This window comes from Pangasianodon hypophthalmus, chromosome 21, assembly GCF_027358585.1.
Source record: "Pangasianodon hypophthalmus isolate fPanHyp1 chromosome 21, fPanHyp1.pri, whole genome shotgun sequence".
Classification (NCBI taxonomy): Eukaryota; Metazoa; Chordata; class Actinopteri; order Siluriformes; family Pangasiidae; genus Pangasianodon; species Pangasianodon hypophthalmus.
Window position 1 is genome coordinate 11532150 of NC_069730.1, and position 22467 is coordinate 11554616.

Sequence of the window (22467 nt, forward strand, 5' to 3'; positions counted from 1 at the left end):
TCTTTGAGAGCTGTATGATTTTGTTTCTTTGCATATATAATGCCAAGTGACAGACTTTCCTAATAAATGTATTCCTAATAAAATGAAATTGTTCATATGTTGTTTCAAACAAAGTTAATGTTGCATGCTGTCATTGATTCTCTTATGTAAATTAAATACCTTTACTGTACATGTTGGACATAAATTATGTTCCCTAACAACTTTGCCACCCCAATAAACTCACTGGGTCCAACCTGGCCACCCCACTGAACAAATTCTAGCTAGATTTACAAATCTGCATTTGAAGGTAAGACTGTTTGGAATTGATGTTGATGTGATCAATATCATCAAATCAACATTCATTCATTCATCTTCAGTAACCACTTTATTCTAGTCAGGGTCGAGGGGGATCTGGAGCCTATCCTGGGAACACTGAGAGTGAGGTGGCGACACACCCTGAATACACACTCATTCACACCTAGTGGCAATTTAACAGACAATCCACTTTCTGGCATATTTTTGGCTGATGGGAGGAAAATGGAGAACCTAGAAGAAACCCATGTGGACACAGGGAAAACATGCACAGAAACTCCACACAAAAGGTAACCCGAGTTTTACTAGGTATTCTGGAGCTGTGCTCACTCAAAGCACCATTAAAACAGAAAAACATGGATTTAAAAGAATGTATTTTTCTTATTAGACTGATTTGTTTTCGTTCATAAGCTGAATCTAATACGAAGACGGAAAAGTAATGCACATAATGCAGATTTTTCTGTAGAAGCACGAAGACTTTTTATTACTTTGTTCTACAGTTCAAAGTCTGAAAGATAACCGATATTATTCCAAATGGTGTGCAAGTTTCATAGCTGACTTCACAGTTAATATACATTGACTGTAGTGGTTTTTTGTCTAACACTGATGCAACCCCTTTTTTGAGATAAAAAGTATTGTTAGACTTTATCGCATACAGTTGTGGAAGAGTAATGACTAATAATGCTATTACCCAGTGTCACCTAGAAGAGGCTGAGCTTTTGAGTCTGATTCCTCTCAAGATTTCTTCCTTATGTCATCTCAGGAAGTTGGTTTATTTTTGGGATCTTTTCTTTTCTATATCTTGGGAGCTTTTCACAGACTACAGACTGCAGAGATGATTATAAATCACAGATAAGTCACATATCAATCTTTACGAGGTAGTGAAATGAATGCCATGGAATCAGGGAATGTTCCCTCTGTGGACTGTTGACACATGTGAAAGTAAAAAAAAAAAAAAAACACATACAGACTGCAGGGTACTCCTGGTTTAATATTAAATAACACTGATAACACAAAGTGTGCTGTTCAGAGTTCAGAGAAAACATATCATGAAAATGAACTCATAAAAGATTGTCAAACAAAATAGAAATACAAGCTTCATTTGAGAAACATGATTAATTTGGCCCTTTTTATTAGGCTACTGTGAACACAGGCTGCTGTAATGTTAGATGATATCCTGTCTGTTGTGCACAAACTTGCTGTGGCTGAGTGCATGCTATGATTTCTTGGAAACCCTTGCTTTTATCTGAACTCACAAGGATTACGATTAGAGTCATGCTTTGTATAGACAATGCTAAAGAGTTTTTGTCAAGTATAAAGTGATGAAAAAAGGGTTACCCATGAGATAAGAAAGAATTAACTATACTATCTAATATAATATATTGGAAAATAATATGCATTATTTTCAAAATTACATTAAAGTACACACACACACACATTATATATATATATATATATATATATATTTACTTACAACTCTGAATATATAAATTCAAGTCTGAATATATATTTTCTACTTCTAAATAAACATATCTTTATGATCAGGCATGTCAGACAGATTACTGATTTTTTTTTTTTTATGAATAGAGATGGCCTATACATTCTGTATACATTTATCAATGCAAATAGTGTATTATTATATACAATGGCAGATCGTGTTGGGTGTTCCCAGTATGCAGTGGTTAATACCTAACAAAAGTAGTCCAAGGAAGGACAACCGGTGAACTGGCAACAGGGTCATGGGCTCCCAAGGCTCACTAATGCGTGTGGGGAGAGAAGGCTAGCCCATCTGGTCCAATCCCACAGAAGAATTACTGTAGCACAAATTGCTGAAAAAGTTAATGCTGGTTATGATAGAAAGGTGTCAGGACACAGTGCATGGGGCTGCGTAGCCAATGCTGACCCCTGTCCACCTATAATGGGCACATGAACATCAGACCTGGACCATGAAGCAATAGAAAAAAGGTGGCCTGTTCTGATGAATCACATTTTCTTTTACATCAGACGGCCGAGTGCGTGTGCGTCACTTACCTGGGGAAGAGATGGCACCAGGGTGCACTATAAGAAGGCAAGCTGGTGGAGGCAGTGTGATGCTCTGGGCAATATTCTGCTGGGAAACATTGGGTCCTGGCATTAATGTGGCTATTACTTTGACATGTACAACCTACCTAAACATTGCTGTAGACCAAGTACACCTCTTCATGCCAATGGTATTCCCTAATGGCAGTGGCATCTTTCAGAAAGACAATGTGCCCTGCCACACTGCAAAAATTGTTCAGGAATGGTTTGAGGAACATGAGTTCAAGATGTTGACTTGGCCTCTAAATTCCCCAGATCTCAATCTGATCGAGCATCTGGACTTGTTTGTCCAGCTCATCCCACAATCCATGGAGGCCCCAACTCACAACTTACAGGACTTAAAGGATCTGCTTCTAATGTCTTGGGGCCAGATACCACAGTAGGTCTTGTAGAGTCCATGCCTCAATGGGTCAGAGCTGTTTTGGTGACACAACGGCGACCTATACAATATTAGGCAGGTGGTTTTGATGTAATGGATATGTAGACTGTCAGCATTAATTCAATTTAACAAAGATATTTTTATATTAATATATTTAAGAATTTGCATTTGGTAGCTGTTCATGGGAACTCTTAATATGCGATCCAAATAAGTGTCAATGCAAGTGAAGGAGGCCATCATTAGGCTGAAAAAACAAAACAAAACAGATGAACGAGAGAGATAAGAGAAATGTTAGTAGTGGCCAAATCAACAATTTGGTACATTCTTAAAAAGAAGGATTGCGAGCTCAGCAACACCAAAAGGCCTGGAAGACCACAGAAGGCAACTAAAATTACAGCCTATCCTGGGAACACTGCAAGTGAGAGACACTCCCTGAATGGGATGCCAGTCCATCTCACAGCACAGTGCACACCCTTATTCACAAAATCACTCACTCACACCTAGGGGCAGTTTAGCATAGCCAGTCAACTTATTTTTGCACGATGGGAGAAACCCACATGGACAGAGGGAGAACATGCACAGGAATTTCGCATAATCAATAACCCAAGCTCTAGATTGAATCAGGGATCCTGGAGTTGTGCCGCCTCAAATCAACAATAAAAAAGAAAAAAAACTTTATAGACCCATTTGTTTTTCTTCAAAAGTTGAATCTACTGTGAAGAGGAAAAATAATGCGCATAATGCAATTGAAGACAACACTTGAAGACAGTTTATTACATTGTTCTAGAGTCCACCATCTGGAACTAACTGAGCATGACTGAACCATCCACCATCTTGAACTAACTGAGCATGACTGAAGAGTGTACCAGTTTTATAGTCAACATAATAGTTAATACACATTGATTGTAGTGTGTTAGAAATAATAGTTGGTCTTCTAAGCCTTAAATGAAATCTATGAGAACATAGATGCAAACCCTGAGTTTTTTTTTTTTTTTTTTTTTTTGTTTTTTGCGAGAAATTTAGTGTTTTCATTTCCAGGCTACAGAGTGCAGAGAGGCCTATAAAGAGAAGAGAAAACATCTCTTTACAAGGTAATGAAATTACCGGTATGAAACCGAGATCTCAGGACGCAAGTGAAAGTGAAAGTAAACACTCAGACTGCAGGTTTCTCTTCATTTAATATTAAATAACACTGATAAAAGTGTGCCATTCAAAGCTCAGAGAGAATGATTCAAATATATGATGACGGTAAATTCATAAAACATTGTCAGATAACACAAATACGAGCAGCATTTAATCGGCAGTGAACAGAAGCTGCTGTCCCGTTGGATAGCGTCCCGTCTATTGTGCAGGAACGCAGCATGATTTCTCGGAAAGTCTTGACTTCCAGGAACTCATACACGGCGTCTACACGAAAATCTGGGCGGGACGTAGCCTTAAAACCTGCTGACTGCCTCTCGTCTACACTGTGGTTTGCATCTCTACAACAAGTGACAGCTGACCTATAAGGTAAATTTTTGTCTGAGTGATTACTGTAAATTTTTACCTTCTAAATAGGCTGTATTATTATTATTATATAAATTATATGGCATGCAAACCGATTCTCTCTCTCTCTCTCGTGTGTTGTACAGTACTGTGCAAAAGTCTTAGGCACATGCAAAGAAATGCTGTAGAGCAAAGATGCCTTTAAAAATAATGAAACTAAATGTTTGTACATTAAAAAAAATACTATAAAGAGCAGTAAACAGTAATAAATGAAAGGCAATATTTGGTGTGACGATCCTTCGCTAAAAAAAAAAAAAAAAAGTAGTCTCAGGTACAATTTGTGCAGTTTTATAAGGAAATGAGCTGTAAGTTTTACTGAGCATCTTGCAGAACCAGCCACAGTTCTTCTGGAGACTTTGGCACACTTGCTTCTTATTTTTGCAGCAAAACCCAGCAGCCTTCGTTCTTTTTTCAGTTTTTTTTTGTCTGAAAAGTGGTCTCTTATGTAATATGCTGCTTTCTTTACTGACATACAAACATTTTACTTTAACATTTAATTTTGTGCTGGAAAACTATTGTTTGGAATTCTAAACTGTTTTTGTACTGAATCAATAATGTAGAAATCATAAAATAAAAATCTATAACAAAGTTTGTGCTAAAATATTATATAAAGGCAACACAATTAAAGCAATATAGTTGTGCAAATTTAACTTCATGTTTTATCAATTTAATGAACTTATGTATAATCTTATGCGGCATTGGAAACAAGATGAAATTAAGAAAGAAAATGAAAATGAACTATTTACCTCATGTCACGGCAAAAACGGAAGCGGATTCAGTAGCGAGTAAACTGAGGCTTTAATGAGGTTGCAGATACAGAACAAGCAGAACGGACAGTCCCAGGAAGCCAGCTGGAAACAGTAATCCTCCCGAGTTCAAGGCACGCAGCGCAACCGCGGAACTGAAAAAGCACAAACATGAAGACAACGAAATGACAAAAGACAGGACAAACGCTGAGGTATAAATAGAGCCGGTAATAAGTGGCAGCTGAAAGCAATGACTAATCAACCGTAGTACATGAAACGGCCAGAAGGGACCGGTGAACCCATGAACCGTGACACCTCACACAAAATCTATTTTCCCCGTACCGGTATAGACATATAGGAGAGAGCTGGAGCAATTTTTAGTCTGATTTAAATTACTCATTGATTATTTAAATTACAGATGTTATACTTCCCACATAACATGATGCATCTTTACTTCTTTGATCATGTGCAAGTTTACCCATATCATCAGTGAGGTGTATCAACTCATATCAATTGTGTGGCAATATCAAATGTGTGGCATATCAGTTGTAAGAACACTCAAAAACACTGTAAACTTACATGGACATCAGGAATAATCTAACTAAACCATGATAAAAACCATGATATGCCTGGATCGGAAAATATTAAATAATTTAAAAAAAAGATCACTACATGCCCATTACACACATGTGGAGCAGTCCAAGCAGAGCAATGACTCAACCCAATCTTCAAACAATTACGATATATGTGTGTGTATAGAGAATGTTCAATACATCTTATTTCTAATTAATTATTGATTGATTGATTAAGTAAATAAGCAAGTTTGTTTATCCTAATTTAGAGCATTAATCCATTGTATATACAGTATAGTACTTGTTCGGTTGTTTTTATTTTATAGTTTAACTGTTTATTAAACCTCATCCAATAATAATGAATTATTAATTCTGTTCATTCTAGCATGTACAATAATACGATTGGTGGCCCTCGACGAAGCAGTCGCTTAAGACCCACAAATGTTCAGAAACGGCCCTGATCCTATTGTAATTAACTGATGGTGCAGAGCTCATAAAGATGCTATTAATTTTTGCTGGTTTTAATTTTCCCTATTTCATTTCATTTTGTTAAATCATAGTAACCATGATTACTATGGCATGGTATTGCAATTCATCCTTAAGTGAGTGAATATTGTTGAGCATCTGTCTCAGTGGTGCCATCTTCTGCTACCCCGTATGCTTATCAGTCTGAGAGCCTCTGAAGCAAGAAGAGGTACCATTACAGCTGGTGTTAAAAATAAACAGTATCCATGCTTGTTTTCTCACAAAACAGAAGTAGCATGCACAAACTCTGAAAACTATGCTAACAGTGAGTATAGAGATAAGTGTACACAGCTGCACAGATTTCAGTTTTTGAACACACAAAGAAAAAATTTCAGAAAATAGTTTTCTGCTTCTTCTTGGTTTTTTTTTAGCTATACAGCAGAAAACGTCTCCAGGTTACATATGTAACTATGGAGAATGAAGCAAGCGCTCACAGGGATGCCGGAAGTATGGCACTGAGACGCAGCGTCTCGTTCCCTCGGGGAACCATGGGTACATACGTAACCTGGAGACATTCCCCTTCAGGAACTCGAGCTGCGTCGAAACGCTATGGGAATGAGTATGCCCATGCCGCCAGACTTACAAATCCCTGCCTAGTGTGGAAGAGCACAGCTAGGGTGAGAGAACAAAAGAGCCCAGAGTGGCTCACATGTCGAGGCCATAGAACCTGATGACAGTCAGGGGCACAGACCAATCCGCAGCGTTGCAGATGTCCTGCATAGGGACACATGCCAGAAAGGCCTTGGAGGCCGCCACACTTCTGGTGGAGTGAGCCTTGACCCCCAAGGGTGAGGGGAGATCAGAGGACTCATAGGCCAGACAGATGGCATCCACGATCCACCGGCTGATGATCTCAGACAGGGCGCAAAGTCTAAATAAGAGGGGGCCACTGAGAGGGCCTGTAGATCCCCAACTCTCTTGAGAGAAGAAATCGCCAGAAGAAAGGATGTCTTCAAAGTGAGATGACGATCAGATATCTCCTCTATAGGCTCGAAAGGAGGTTTACAGAGAGCCTCCAGCACCACAGCCAGGTCCCACAGAGGGACACGAGATCGTACCGGAAGCCTCAGTCTCAGCACACCGCGGAGGAAACGTGTAACTAGAGGGTGAATGCCCACAGACCGACCACCGAGAGGGGCGCGGTAGGCTGCAACGGCCGCCACGTAGACCTTCAAGGTGGAGTGGGTCAACCCTGTGGAGAATCGGACCTGCAGGAACTCCAGCACTGTACCAACTGGGCAGTTAACTGGGTCGAGCTGGCGGTCTCCACACCAAGAAGTGAAAAGTTTCCACTTCAAGGCGTACAGTTTCCTCAATGAGGGAGCTCTGGATTGGAGAATGGTCTCAACAACCTCGGTTGAGAGACCGGAAGCTACGAGTTGTGTGAGGCCACACCCACAGCTTCCACAACTCCGGGAGGGGGTGGAAGCCCGCCTGTGAGAGGAGGTCCCTCCTGACGGGGATCTCCCTCCTGACGGGGATCTCCCATGGAGGGCCGTCGAGAAGGGAAATCAGGTCTGAGAACCATACTCGGCCCGGCCAGAACGGAGCTTCTAACAACAGACGGACCCCGCCCCGGCGCACTCTCTCCAGAACTCCCAGGAGCAGAGCAATCGGGGGAAGGGTGGACAGACGAAGCCTTGGCCAAGTCTGTACCATTGTATCCAGTCCGAGAGGAGCTGGATGAGTCAGAGAGTACCAGAGGGGACAGTGCGATATCTCCTGAGTCACAAACAGATCCACCTGAGCCTGGCCAAACACTCTCCATATCTGCTTCACCACCTCGGGGTGAAGCCTCTGTTCCCCGGGCCTCGGCCCCTGCCTCGACAGAATGTCTGTTCCCATACTGAGATGTCCAGGGATGTAAACTGCTCTCAACAGGAGGAGTTTCCCCTGGGACCACACAAGGATCTGGTGCGCCAGCCTGTAAAGGGGGCACGAACGCAGACCTCCCTGGTAGTTGACGTAAGAGACCACCGCTGTGTTGTCGGTGCGCAACCAACACAAGGCAATCTCTTAGGTCCGGGAGAAAGTGTTTCAATGCTAGAAACACGGCCAGCAGCTCCAGCAGACGTGCCTGTATCGTGGTCGAATCCCACACCACGCCCAAAGCACACTTTTCTTGGTGTTTAGTCTTAACCCCAGCTCTTTCATGTGGTTGAGAACGACATCTCGATGCCGAACCGCCGCCTGCTCCGATTGAGCTAATATCAACCAATTGTCAATATAATTCAGTATGCGGATACTGAATTCCTGGAGTCGCAGAGGAGCCAGAGCAGCATCCACAGACTTCATGAGAGTGTGGGGTGACAGTGCCAGGCCGAACAGAAGAATCCGATACTGGTAAGCTTCGACCCGAAAACAAACCTCAGTAACTTCCTGTGTTGGGGAAGGATGGAGATATGGAAGTATGCGTCTTTTAGATCGATCGTGACAAACCAGTCCTCGGACCTGATCTGAGACACAACTTGATTGATTGTGAGCATCCTGAACTTCAGTGGCATGACTGAGCGGTTCAAATGACGCAATTCTAAAATGGGACGCAACCCTCCATCCTTCATTGGAACGATGACGTATCAGCTGTAGAACCCAGACTCTCTGTCGTGAGGAGGGACCACCTCGATGGCCCCCTTCCTCAGGAGAGTGTTTACTTCTTGTTTCATTACCAGAGCCTGCTCGGGGCCCACCAGAGTGGGAAGAACCCTGCAGAAACGAGGCGGTGGAGAACCGGATTGGATTCGGTGGCCTCTCTCTATAGTATGCAGGACCCATTGAGATACATTTGGCAGAAGTTCCCACGCTGCCAAATAGTCCACTAAGGGAATCAGTCTCTCGAGACTGACCTCTGGTGTAATGAGAGCGGCTAGCTTGGCGCCCTGAAGCGGTGGACCGGCAGGGGACGGCCGAACTAGCTGCTCTGGAAACCTCCGAAGAGGTAGCGAGCCTCCCAGTACCGCTACGTTCCCGGGCGGAAACTGAGAGAAGTGCTCCCCGGAGACCGCTGCGCCCCGAAGCGCCATGGGTGGCAGGGTTGGCAGACCGATCTCCTGAGGGCACTGAGGAGAGACGGGCACCGTGTGATGAGGTGTACACCACTCTTCCCCAGAGGGGTCTGCCCTCAGAAGTCCTGGGCCACAAGCATCAGGACTTCCTGGCCGAGGTCTTCTTAGACCGCAGAACGGTCCGCAGATCCGGCTTTGCCCTAGAAGACCCTGGCTTAGAGCATTGCTGGGGCTCCTGTTCCCGACGCGGGGGAGCACGGGAGGCGACACTCTTTCTCTGCACCTCCCGGTGTGAGGAGCTCGAACACAGAGGGGGCTGATCCCGCCTGGCAGCCCCAAGAGCTAGAGAGCGGCGAAGGAGGAACCGCTGAAACGCCGCCGCTTGTGTACGGGCCTCCTGGTACCTGTCGATGACGGCATTGACAGCGTCGCCGAACAGGCCAGAAGGCGCAAGCGTCTGGTCATCTTTCATATCGGACAGGGTCAACCACAGATGCCTCTCTGCCGCCACCAGTGCTGCCATGGACCTGCCGATAGCGCGGGAGGTCTCCTTGGTGGCACGGAGAAACAAATCAGTGGTTCGTCTGAGCTCAGTGACATCCTCAGACTTAATCTCCCCGCCCTCGTCTAGCTCTTTCAGCAGAACGGCTTGGTAAGCCTGCAACACCACCATGGTGTGCAGGCAAGAGCCAGCCTGGCCTGCTGCCGTGTACCCCTTGCCCACCAGCACTGAGGTGGTCCACAGCGGCTTGGAGTGCAATGCCGGAGCCTTCAGGGACGATGCCGTGCCAGGGGACAGATAGCTAGCCAGCATCTGTTCAACCCGGGGCATCGCCCTGTAACTATGGTCACTCGGCCCTGCCACATTAGCATAATGACTGAAGATACGGGCCGAGAAAGGCCTCCCCCATGACCTCGACACCTCAGTGTGGAGGTCGGGGAAGAAAGGTAGGCTCCGGCGTTTAGGTGGCGCAGAAAGCGCTCATCCAGCCTGCTTTTCTGTGGTTCAGCCCATTTCTTGGCAGGCCAGTTGATGTTCAGCTGGGCCACAGCATGAGTAACCACCTCCAACAGCTTCTCATACTGGGGAGATTGAGGGGGCGAATCCTCATCGACGCCCTCCACGTCAACCTCCTCGGAGGAAGACAGGAGGAGCATCCAGCCCTCTCCCCAGGGGGAATAAACCGCAAAGCGGGCTTCCGGTCCCAGAGTGCGGGCAATGGATCTGGTGGGTGAGGAAGAAGATAGGGGCTTGCCCATCTCCATTCCCTCCACCAAATCCATTTGCGATCCACACGAGTGTGCCGCCGCTCTGCCTCGGTAGAAGCGGGGCCAGCACCGTGAGAAATGCTGGTGAAGGCTCCCTCCTCAAAGAGAGCCTTCCGGGAGCGACACACACGCAGTGGCAAACGCTCGCAATGCGGGCCGCTCCCAAGCAGACAATGCACATACCGTGTGTATCCCCACCCATAATATAGCGCAGGCAGGGAGAAACACACAGCCTAAAACGCTGCCTGCTCTTGCCCTTATGTTTTGTCTTTTCGCTAGCTTTAGGCATGCCGGGGTGAAAGACAAACAACAAAAAAAGACTGACACACAGAGTGAGTGCTGAATGAAAAAAAGCTGCCGATGTATCCACCGCATGCGCTTTTAAGATTCCTGGTCGCTACGTCACCCCGCCCGTGATGTCTCGCCCATCCATTGGACTGGTTACACGCGTGATTCAGAGCGTGGTCACGAGAAAGGCCTCCCCCATGACGTTCCCATAGCGTTCCCATAGCGTTTTGACACAGCTCGAGTTCCTGAAGGGGAACAGGTTTTTCACAAATCTCTCCAGCACGAAAAGATGAACAAACAAATTGGATGGTGTGATTAGTTACAGCATGTTCCAAAGTTTTTTTATTTTTCTAATCAGGTTATAATTTGTTTATTTATTTGGGGTTGGTTGCTACTCCTGTAGCACGACTGTCTTCTCTATTTTGGGATATTGCATGGCTTAAGCGGGGAACGAGTACCCCGGTTTTATGATTCAGTGCTGATTTTATACAACATTTTGTTAACTGAGTTTTAAGAACTCAGTTAACTGAGTTTTAAGAACATTATACAATTAATAAACTGTTAAAACATTCCAATAATTTGAAAGTATTTGGTCCTGCTTGCTTACAGTGAATCTATGAGTTAGTGTAGCAGTGTCTAACTACTTGCTGAGGGCCACATGTGAATGAGCCCTTACTATAGAAATAATAACATATTACAACAAGCACATAAATGTAAACCTGTGAGATGTCTTGCAGCCAGCACTATTATCGAGAATTCAGCAGCGCTGTGGCATAAAATATATGAACCATAAGAAAATGTTAGTTGACTATTTTGTGCACTTGCAATTAAAAGAGGTTTCATTTTGAACCTATAGACTGGAGAGAACTATGTGCAGTCCAATGCCAGAGCCTATTTGTTTGGTGGAAAATGTGAATGGCTCACTGAGTGTGAGTGACGGAGCCATTGAGTTCCTGTCCAGGAATAATCAGCCGGTGGTGGTGGTGTCTGTGGTGGGACTCTATCGCACAGGAAAGTCTTACCTTATGAACCGCCTGGCAGGAAAACAAACAGGTGAGTTTTGTTTTTAAAGACATTTTCTCTACTTTGCAATTTGGCCAAATTGTGATGGCCTTGGTAATACTATCTTGCAGAATTGGACAGATAAGACCATTACCCAAATACAGTTTTGTGACTTAATTTGATCAAAAAACACAAATTTTATAGAATTTGTAACTGTCTTGGACCAGTAAAGTGTGTACACGAAAGTTGCTTAATGAGCAAAATGTGAACACTTCTGTCAGCCTAAAATGTCTAGAATACCTAACTTTATTTGGTTCTCAAATAATAGTGAATGTGACTACTGTGGATGTTTTCAGGCTTTGCTCTGGGCAGCACCATTGAGTCGAAGACTAAAGGTATTTGGATGTGGTGTGTGCCACACCCCCATAAAACAGGACACACTCTGGTGCTGCTGGACACTGAGGGACTGGGGGACGTTGACAAGGTGAGGACTCAAGTGCAACATAGTACTTCCAGCTTTCTTTATTGTAAATATGTATAGTTACATTACATTTGCATATTTTCAAATTAAAAAACACAATTTGGAGTCCAAATTTCATTGGTGGTATATTTTAAAAACCTTTCTGTAATAATGACATGCTGGATGACCTGCATTCAGGGTATTTCATTTATTGTTGCCTACCTTGTTTACACCCAAGGATTCAGGTCAGAAAAAAACATTTATTTGAGACACTGGAAACAGCAAACAGTTTTGTAAAAAAAAAAAAAAAAACAAAAAAAAAAAAAAGTTTTGTAAGCACTAAAAAAGATCATATCTTTGTAATTAAATTTTTAAAGTTGATTCATGCATACAGCCAAAAAGATACTGAGGAACCATGTTTACTGATAATAAGCTAGATAAATAATAAAGCCAGACCCGCCCCCGGGGGAGGGACATATGCATTCTAGAGAGGATTTAATTGGATGAACATAAGACTATTACAGGAATGTGTCACTAAATATTTTTTAATAATTTTCCTAAAAGTGATGAGCTATAAAATTAAAATAAGAATATCTTCAAAACTAATTTTTGTATTTTTATGTAAATATACTACCATATTGGTGTCTATAAGTAAAGTAAGTAGTAGTAGTATCTGTAGTTAGGTTTTACTCTGTCCAAAGAGTTAGGCCCCAGTGATTAGTGTGGTTGAGTATAATATTCTGTAGTACACATCTAAGTATACATAACTGTAGTGTATAATGTTTATATTGTTTTAGGGAGACTCTAAAAATGACGCTTGGATCTTCTGTCTGGCTGTTCTTCTGAGTAGCACTCTGGTCTACAACAGCCGTGGGACCATTGACAACACAGCAGTGGAAAAACTACAGTATCCTTCCTTGTAAAACATAACAACAACACAAACATAAATAGAAATAGTCATTTAGTCAATACTAAAGACCCACAGATACAGTCATGGGGAAAAGAACATACACCTTCCTTCAATCCTATGTTTTATGTATCAGGGCCAAAATAACAACTGTGTGGTCCTCACCAGCTTCTATAAACAAACATATAACCTCAGATTCCAGCAAAAAAAAAAAAAAAAAAACACATCAGATTTCAATATGTAGTCATTTTTCCCCAAAAAGTAAACCAACATTCAGAAACCAGGTGGGAAAAATGTACACCCTATAATTCAGTAACATGCAGAATCACCTTAGCAACATTAACTTGAAGTAAACATTTTCTGTAGGAGATTAAGTCTCTCCCATCGTTTTGGTGAAATTTTGGCTCATTCTTCTTTACAACATTGCTTCAGTTCATTGATGTTTGAGGGCATTTGTTTATTCACAGATCTCTTAGGAGCTCTCCATGGCATCTCAGTGGGCTTGAAGCCTGGACATGGACCATTACAAGACTTTGAACTTTTTTCAACTTTAGCCATTCAGATGTTGTTTTGCTGGTGTGCTTGTGATCATTGTGATGTTGCATGACCCAATTTTGGCCCAGCTTAAGGTGCTGGACAGATGGCCTCACATTTGTCTCAAGAATATTCTGGTACAAAGTAGAATTCAACGTCGTTGACTGCAGGTTTCTCAGGTCCTGTGGCTGCAAAACAAGCTCAAATCATCACCCCTCCACCACTAGTTGGTACGTGGTGTTTTTGGTGATACGCTGTGTGTGTGTGATGACCAAACATCTCCACCTTGGACTCAAAAGTCCAAAGGATATTTTTCCAAAACTTATCACGTTTGTTGAGATGCAATTTTGCAAAATTTTTGGAGAGAAGGGGCTTTTTCCTATCCACTCTTTGATGAAAGCCATAATTGTTTGGTCTTTTTCTGATTGTGCTGACATTAACAAAAACATTTACTTTGCTTACAGAGGCCTGTAGGTCACGTGATGTAGCTTTTTTTTTCTCTGAGCATTAAATGGTCTGACCTTGGACTGAGTTTGCTGGAACGACCACTCCTTGGCTGCTTCATTTGGAAACAATCCTTCTCACTATAGAATGGTGAATTTCAAATTGCTTGGAGATAGGCTTATAACCCTTCCCTTTTTTACCACCTTGTTTCTGAATGGTGGTTTATTTTTTGTGAAAAGTGACTACATATTGAAATCTGTTGTGTTTTTTTGTTTCACCCCAGGTTATTTGTTTATTTATTGATGAGGCTCACACAATTGTGATTTATACCCTGACGAATAAAAACATAGAATTGAAGGAGGGTGCACTTTCTTTTTCCCATGACTGTTATTTCTCATTCAGTCGTGATTCCTTAGCATGCTGCAGCTATGTCACTGAGCTTGCAGAGCAGATCAAGATCAAATCACCTGCATCCAGAGCAGCTGAGGTTGCAGAGGAGGAGGAGGAAGAAGACTCTCAGTTCGTGCAGTTTTTTCCTAACTTTATCTGGACAGTGCGTGATTTTTCACTGGAGCTGGTGATTGAGAAAAAGGGTCAAGTAACTGAAGATGAGTACCTGGATTTTGCCCTACAGCTGAAGAAAGGTATAAATGTCATTTCTGATATATATACATACATACATATACACACACACACACACACACACACATATATATATATATATATATATATATATATATATATATATATATATATATATAATGCCTACTTTAAATAGTAGGACAACAGTATTTCAATTGCAATATTACACAGATGAGCATTTTATTGCATTTTGAATTGTGTAAGTGTATTGTTCTGTAAAAGTAACTTTTTCACTGGGATGTGAAAAGCTGCCCTAAACTCTTATTTGATTTAGTTATTGACATCAATAGTACAAAAAATTTTTTCTTCTGCACTGCAGGTCTTAATAAGAAGGACATGAACTACAATCTTCCGAGGCAGTGTATTCGAAACTATTTTCCAACACGCAAGTGCTTTGTTTTCCCGTTTCCTGCCTCCCAGGACAAAATGGTCCAGCTCGAGAGCCTGGATGAGAGTGAAATTTGGCCCAAATTTCTGAATGTCACACAGCGTTTCTGTGACTACGTCTTTGCTGCAAGCAAAGTTAAAACAGTTAAAGGAGGATACAGAGTCACAGGGAGGAGTGAGCACTACATTATTTCTCCCTTAATATTATTTTTCTCTATAAAACATTTCGATACATAGATCTGTTACTCTCTGTGCTGTAACTTTGTGCACGTGTGTGTGTTGACAGTGTTTGGTCACCTAGTGCAGTCGTATGTGGAAACGATCTCTAGTGGAAAAGTCCCTTGTCTGGAGAATGCTGTGGTTGTAATGGCAAGGATAGAAAATGAGGCAGCTGTGCAGGAGGGGCTTAAGCTGTACCAGAGCGAGATGGAACAGGTTACAAACATTAACACACACACACACAACATTCATATCTGTATTCATAACGAAATATGAATACAGATATGAATAGGAGGCACTTTTCTTAAAGAAAGCTGTGTGCCTTGGGGGATTGGTGATGCAATAAAAAAGCTGTGCAAGAGGGAGATTTTTCTTTCATGTGAGTGCTAGCAAACTGTCACATGTGAAGCTTGTGGGACAAACAGACCACATTCTTTAACCTGAACATATGACACTGCATTTGCAGCACCGTTAGTAACTGGCTGGTCTGAGTCATTGTGGTTTTAATTAGGCTACTAGTTTATTTTAACTTAATTCATTAAAAAGTACTGGGAACAGGTACAAATAAAAATAAACATTGCAGTCTCGCATGAATCTATAGTTGAAACTAATTACGAATTTGCGTGAGTTGAGTAACTGTGGTTGAGGAACTGTCAGAGCCAGAATTCACACATCATGCTGACAGTGCTGCCATTTCTACCTCTGTTTTTTTCACTGTTACCAGTGCACATAGTGGTATGGTTCATATTTAATTAAAAAAAAGACTTTCGATTTTTGCCCACTTTGGCTTTAAATCATATTTACAGATTCAGATACTAAACAGATACAGTTAGAGACACAGTGCATTGTGTTACACACACACCTTTGACATTAATAGCTGTGCAACTGAAATTTCCAGGAGATCAGCATGTAATATATATATATATATATATATATATATATATATATATATATATATATATATATATATATATATATATATAAAATTGTATGTATGTATGTATGTATATGTAAAAAATATGGGTTTTTGTAAAATAGACACAAAATCTAATCCTAATTCAAATGTTAATGCAGGTGAAGAGTTCGTTTCCAGTCAGTTTGAGTGTAATTTCTGCTGAACACCAAAAGATAAGCAAAATGGCCAACAATGAGTTTATGAAGCGCTCCTTTAAAGATGAAGAAGGCGAATACTTCAAGAAACTGATGGTGCGTTTTGTTCACACACACACATACACACACACACACACACATTTCTGAGCTCAGGTAAGTAATAGAACACTTTGAGAGAAATATGTTTTAACTAGATAGGTAAAGTTCATCATGACAAACTTTGATGTTGGCTTGACAAAGCCAGTCTGAAAGTGTGAAACAGTTTCATAAGATAGTTTGAAGTTACTTGTTACAGTTACTTGTACAAAGATGATAAATATAGTGATACATGTAGAAAGACAGATGGAGTGAGAGAGTGATACAAGTAGATAGATGGATAGAGAGCGTTATTACTAGAAAGACAGAAAGAGTGAGAGAGTGATACAGGTAGATTGATAGAAAGAAATAGATAGATTGTTACTAGTAAATAGATAGATGGAGAGAATGGTTGAAAGATAAATGTAGAGACAGACTGATATGTAGAGAGATAGAGACAGTTTTAGTGTTTGAAAGACAGATGGAGTGAGAGAGTGATACAGAGAGATTGATAGAAAAAATGGAGAGAGAGAGTGAGGGTGAGAGAGAGAGAGCTACTGATAGATTGATAGAGAGATGGATGAAGAGAGAGTCTCTTTTACAGGTACACTGACAGAGTGAGAGGGAGAGAAAAGGGGCTTCAGGCCTTGTGTACACAGATGTGTGTGAGAGTTTTGACAGTTGGCACACTAAGTCAGAACAGGCTGAAGGTCTGTGGTGAGTTTGGTGCATGAAGCTTGAAACTCTAGGAGGAGTAGTGTTTAGAAATTCTGGGTCTCAGAATAATAATAATAACTAAAATTTACATTTGGGGAGTGGTGCTTGCCCATGCAAAATTCGACGCCGACATGCAGCTGCACACGCCGGTCAGTAGGGGGGAGCTACATGTGTGTGTACGTGTTTGTGGAAGCATAACTAATAAGACCTATATTGGTAGCTGTGTTTAATGGACCAAGTGCATGTGACACGCATGCAATGTCACCAGAACACACATGACACAATTCTACTTAGTGGGCCAAGCGTTTTGATATGTCATGTCTATGTATCAATAGTTTTGTGATTACACTCAGTTTAATATCAGTTTGATATCATTAGAATACCCATAATGCAATTCTCCTCATTGAACCAAGCATTTAGATGTATCATATGTCTATGTTGAGGTAGTTTTGTGATTACACTTATTTTGGGGGTTAACACAATTCTCCTCAGTCAGCCAAGTGTTTTGATATGTCATATGTCTATGTACCAGGAGTTTTGTGATTACACTCAGTTTAATGGGTGATGTGCACGTGATGTGCATGTGATGCGCATGTGACGCACAAGTGACATCATTAGAATACCCATAATGCAGTTGTCCTCATTGAACTGAGGGGTTTGATGTATCACATGTCTATGTTGCTTTAGTTTTGTGATTCCACTTATTTTGCGGGTTAATGTGCACGTGACGTCACTAAGATATCCATACTGCAATTCTCCTCAGTCGGCCAAGCATTTTTATATATCATATGTCAATATACCAGTATTTTTGTGATTACACTCAGTTTAATGGGTGACATGCATGTGATGTAATTAGAATACCCACAATGCAATTCTCCTCATTGAACTAAGCATTTTGATGTATCACATGTCTATGTTGCGTTAGTTTTGTGATTCCACTTATTTTGGGGGCTAAAGTGCACGTGACATGCATGTGACATCACTAAAATAATAACATCACTAATAATGTGACGTCACTAATAACAATAATAATGCAGTTTTCCTCAGTGGGCCAAGCATTTTGCTGTGTCATATGTCTCTGTACCAATGTTTCTGTGATTACACTCAGTTTCATGATCTTATGGTCCTGTGTGTGTGTAAATTAGAATATTTGACAGTTGAAATTCACGAACATTCCGTCACTGTATTTTTTTTGTCAGATTTTTTGTCCTCTGAACATTATAAGTCTGATTGCTTATAAAATTCATAGCACACCTCTCCCCAATAAGCCGGTCAATTTGAGCCCTCATTCATGCCCGTAGCACAAATGGTGTGGGATGAGTTACGACTTTATGAAGCCAACATAACCATATGTACTACTCTCTGGGTGTGAATATGACTTCAGTAGTTGAATGCAAGGTAGAAGACCAGTTTATCTATGATTATTATTATTATTATTATTATTATTATTATAAAATCAGGCCAATATGTCTAGAATACCAAACTTTATTTGCCCAGTACATTTTTGATTATTGCATTTCTGAATGTGTTTGTATTTACTGTGATTTCAGGAGGCAGTAGATAAGCATTATGCTGAGCTACTTGCTCAGAACATGGAGGTATCAGAACAGAAGTGCCAGAAGATTCTGTCTGATCTATATGAGGAGATGAATGTGCGTATGCAGCAGAGGGAGTATGCAAAACCTGGAGGATATAAGCTGTATTGCACACACAGAGACAACGTCATTGCCCAGTACCACGGCCAGCCCAACAAGGGAATCCAGGTAAGAAACACAGACTTAAACATATCTATCTATCTATCTATCTATCTATCTATCTATCTATCTATCTATCTATCTATCTCTCTCTCTCTCTCTCTCTATATATATATATACATATATATATATATAATTTATGCAGTTATCCTATCAGCCAATCATGCAGCAGCACAATGCATAAAATCATGCAGATACAGGTCAGCAGCTTCAGTTAATGTTCACATCAGAATGGGGAAAAATGCGATCTCTGTGACTTTAACCGTTCCATGGTATCATTTGCACAGACTCCCCGAAACTGGACAGTTGAACACTGGAAAAAGACCAGATGATTTTTTTCTAATCTTCATCTTTCCGGTTTGGGTGAGCCTGTGCCCATGACAGTCTCAGATTTCTGTTCTTGGATGACAGGAGTGGAACCCAATGTGGTCTTCTGCTGTAGCCCATGCATCTCAAGGTTCCATGTTTTGTGCATGTAGAGATACTTTTAGGCTCACCACAGTTGTAAAGAATGAATATATGAGTTACTATATCCTTCCTGGCAGCTTGAACCAATCCCAGGAGATCATCAGTTTCTGAAATACTGAAATAGTCCAGCCCATCTGGTACCAACAACCATGCCATGATCAAAGTCACAGAGATCACACTTTTCTTAATTCTGTTTGATGTGAACTTCCTGAAGCTCTTGACCTGTATGTACATGACATTATGCATTGCACTGCTGCCACATGATTGGCTGAATAGATAACTGCATGAATGTGCAGGTGAGTGTGATATATATATATATATATATATATATATATATATATATATATATATATATATTTTTTTTTTTTTTTTTTTCTGCCACCTCCACAGCAGTGGCAGCAAAAAAAAAACCCAAAGTCAAAAGAGGGCTCCAGTTCCTCACTAATACAGGCCTCCATTACTGTGTGTGTCTCTGTGTTTCTTTCTCTCTCTCTCTCTCTCTCTTTCTCTCTCTCACTCTCTGTCTATCTCTCTCTCTCTGTATGTGTGTGTGTGTGTGTGTGTGTGTGTGTGTGTGCATGGGCGTGTTTTCTCGCTGAAGGCTGAGGAGGTGTTGCAGCAGTTTCTGAATGCAAAAAGTACTGAGGCAAAAGTAATTCTCCAGACTGATGAACAACTGACTGAAAGTGAGAAAAAGATTCAAGGTAAGCTGGGCATAACCATATCACTGATAGCGTGATATATTAAAATATCACATTATTAATATATTAATATTATAGGAAAGAAATTGTAATTGATATTACCCAACTACATAAAGGGACACCAAAATAAAAAAAATTAAAAATCAATAAATTTATTAGAAACATGCTTACTCACATCTTACGTCAATAACACAGCGGGGTCTATAGCGAGACTTCCTGGTTTGAATACTGGAAAAGGCCCTCTGGAATATGTATCTTGGAGGTGAACATGAAATTAGAAAGACTACAATGGTTAATCTGTGGATATTTGGGTAGGGGAGAATGGAGGGTGGTGCTCACTAGATAATGTTAAGGGAAGCCAGATATCTAGCTCTCTACTGCTAATAAGCAATCAATGGATGAAGATTTTTTTGAGTTACTGTTACACATAGTGACATCCAACCATAAATGCTTGAGCCAGAATATACAGAAGAAGAACTGCCCCAGCAAGAAGAGCAACAGGAGGCCAGCAGAGAGCAACTATAGGTCTTTCAAAATTACACTGACCCAAATAACTGAAGTTAGCAACAACACAAGTAGCTACTATAATGTTAGATAGCAATGTTACATGATTATCTACCTTTGTGTTAGCAACTTTACTAGCCATCTTACTAACAGTTACATGGGTGAGGACAAGCATTTGCTGGCAAGCATGGCTCACTTTTCTTGTCAGAGGCCCAGATTGGTTGATCAGAGTAGGGATTACCAATGGATGAATTACGGATTTGCACATTGCGTGCTGGCTATCGTAGTTTCACTACATCGATGTGCGAAAACAGGACACTGATTTAAAATCATGAGTTCTTCTAAATTTTCACTTCCTTACTTTGTCTTTCTCTTTCTTTATCCTTTCATGATGATGCACAGAGGAGAAAGAACAAGCAGCTCTGTTACAGCAGCAGTGTAAAGTAGAACAGGAGAAAAAGATGGAGCTGGAAAAACTAATGCATGAGGAAAAAGTGCACCATGAGCAACGGCTAGAGCAGGTGATGAGGAAGTTTGAGGAGGAAAAGTTGCAGCAGCAGCAGGAGCTGGACATAGCGCTGGAGAGCAAACTGAATGAACAGAAACAACTCTTGCAGAATGGGTTTGAAGAGAGAGCCAAGCTGATGGGGCTGGAGATTGAGCAACTTAAAAAAGAAAAGGATAAACAATCTGGCAGTATTTTTAAAGATTATATCATGCCACTCGTAGACACTGCCAAAGATGTGTTCTCCACAATCCTTCATTATAAAATGATGATGAAAACCCTGGTACGCCCATAATTAACTTGTAATTTATGGAGATATTTCCATGCCAGAGTGAAAAGCAATTGCGCCAGTGAAAGAATATGAAATTTTATTAGTTAAAATTATATATTAATTAGATCTTAAGAAATTCAATGACTCCCAGGTCCTGGCGTGAGCTGAAAGTATTTTTATTCATTATCATTTTTATCATGTATCATTATGAATTCTGGAGAATCTTGATGATTTAAGCATTCTAGAGTGCAGTAGGAATGAAGAAACAATGAACCTCTAAGCCTCGATGTGGAACTCATGAAGGTGAAATACAATGTAACTACAATGTAACATTCACTTCTGACATGAAGTCAGCATTCATGTCTTCTTATACCTGCAGATTGTTTTTCAATAAAGCGACTAAGTGATGTAAGAGCAGTGAAGTGAAGTTTTGCATATGTCCTAAATGAAAAACAGTACTGTTTCTGTATTGCATCTCGAGTCCTTTCAATGCTTTGATTGCTCTTCCATCGTAACTGGAATTGCACCGTGAAATGCAATGTAGTGGCAAGGATTGCTTTTCAAGCTGGACCACATTCACTTCTGACACAGTTGTTGTGAGTAGTTAACTATTAATCATAATGCCATGTGGTGCATTGTTAAAACTGATATTGACCTTTAATGATATTATACCAAAAGACTTTTGAAAGCTTGATTCTAGTCACTATTTACAGCAACTATACCATAATTGAGCACAAGAACTAACTTGTTTCACTGTGTTCTACAACAGTAAATGTAACTATAAACAAAAAAGTATGATGTCATTCTTTAATTCTTAAAAAAGTGTCTCAATGGCAAACTACTGTGGCATAAGAGGAATACTTTGGGATGTTCTGTTATTGGAAAATAATTAAATACGGGATGGTAGATATTTCATGTCGCGCTATTTCATTATTATAACAGCATGTCCCATCATGTTTTATTAATTACCTAGGGGCTGAAAATCACTGAATGCTTCAAATAAAGATGACTTATAGTTTAAATAATATTTCAAGGCCAGTGTGCCAAGCATTAATTACAAAATAAATAAAT

The 22467-nt window shown here is 40.9% G+C and overlaps 1 protein-coding gene and 1 long non-coding RNA gene across 3 annotated transcripts; one reads left to right on the forward strand and one right to left on the reverse strand.

Annotated features, from left to right (window-relative positions):
- Positions 1-1852: 1852 nt before the first annotated feature.
- Positions 1853-5162, reverse strand: LOC128317153 (uncharacterized). Its single transcript, XR_008300687.1, has 3 exons — positions 5041-5162; positions 2323-2398; positions 1853-2204 (listed from the first exon to the last, which is right to left on the reverse strand). It is a non-coding gene; the product is annotated as an uncharacterized LOC128317153 (long non-coding RNA).
- On the forward strand, positions 4120-22188 carry LOC113533220 (guanylate-binding protein 1). 2 transcript variants are annotated; one of them, XM_026925192.3, is made up of 11 exons: positions 4120-4258; positions 11553-11749; positions 12055-12182; positions 12956-13065; positions 14470-14687; positions 15005-15247; positions 15359-15507; positions 16366-16497; positions 18744-18956; positions 20017-20119; positions 21023-22188. In XM_026925192.3, the coding sequence occupies exons 2-11, from the start codon at positions 11566-11568 to the stop codon at positions 21418-21420; spliced, it is 1878 nt and encodes a 625-aa protein (XP_026780993.1). In that variant the 5' UTR covers positions 4120-4258; positions 11553-11565; the 3' UTR covers positions 21421-22188. The 2 variants fall into 2 exon arrangements, with proteins under 2 accessions (XP_026780993.1, XP_053083698.1); XM_053227723.1 differs by lacking the exon at positions 4120-4258 and adding an exon at positions 5102-5252.
- Positions 22189-22467: the final 279 nt, after the last annotated feature.

What these genes read in the sequence shown, in the direction of transcription:
- LOC113533220 (XM_026925192.3), top strand. Translation starts at nt 11,566, where the DNA reads ATGTGCAGTCCAATGCCAGAGCCTATTTGTTTGGTGGAAAATGTGAAT. An exon ending in ATACAGAGTCACAGGGAGGA is followed by an intron (nt 15,248 to 15,358) that starts GTGAGCACTACA and finishes GTGTGTTGACAG; the next exon opens with TGTTTGGTCACCTAGTGCAG. An exon ending in ACCAGAGCGAGATGGAACAG is followed by an intron (nt 15,508 to 16,365) that starts GTTACAAACATT and finishes ATGTTAATGCAG; the next exon opens with GTGAAGAGTTCGTTTCCAGT.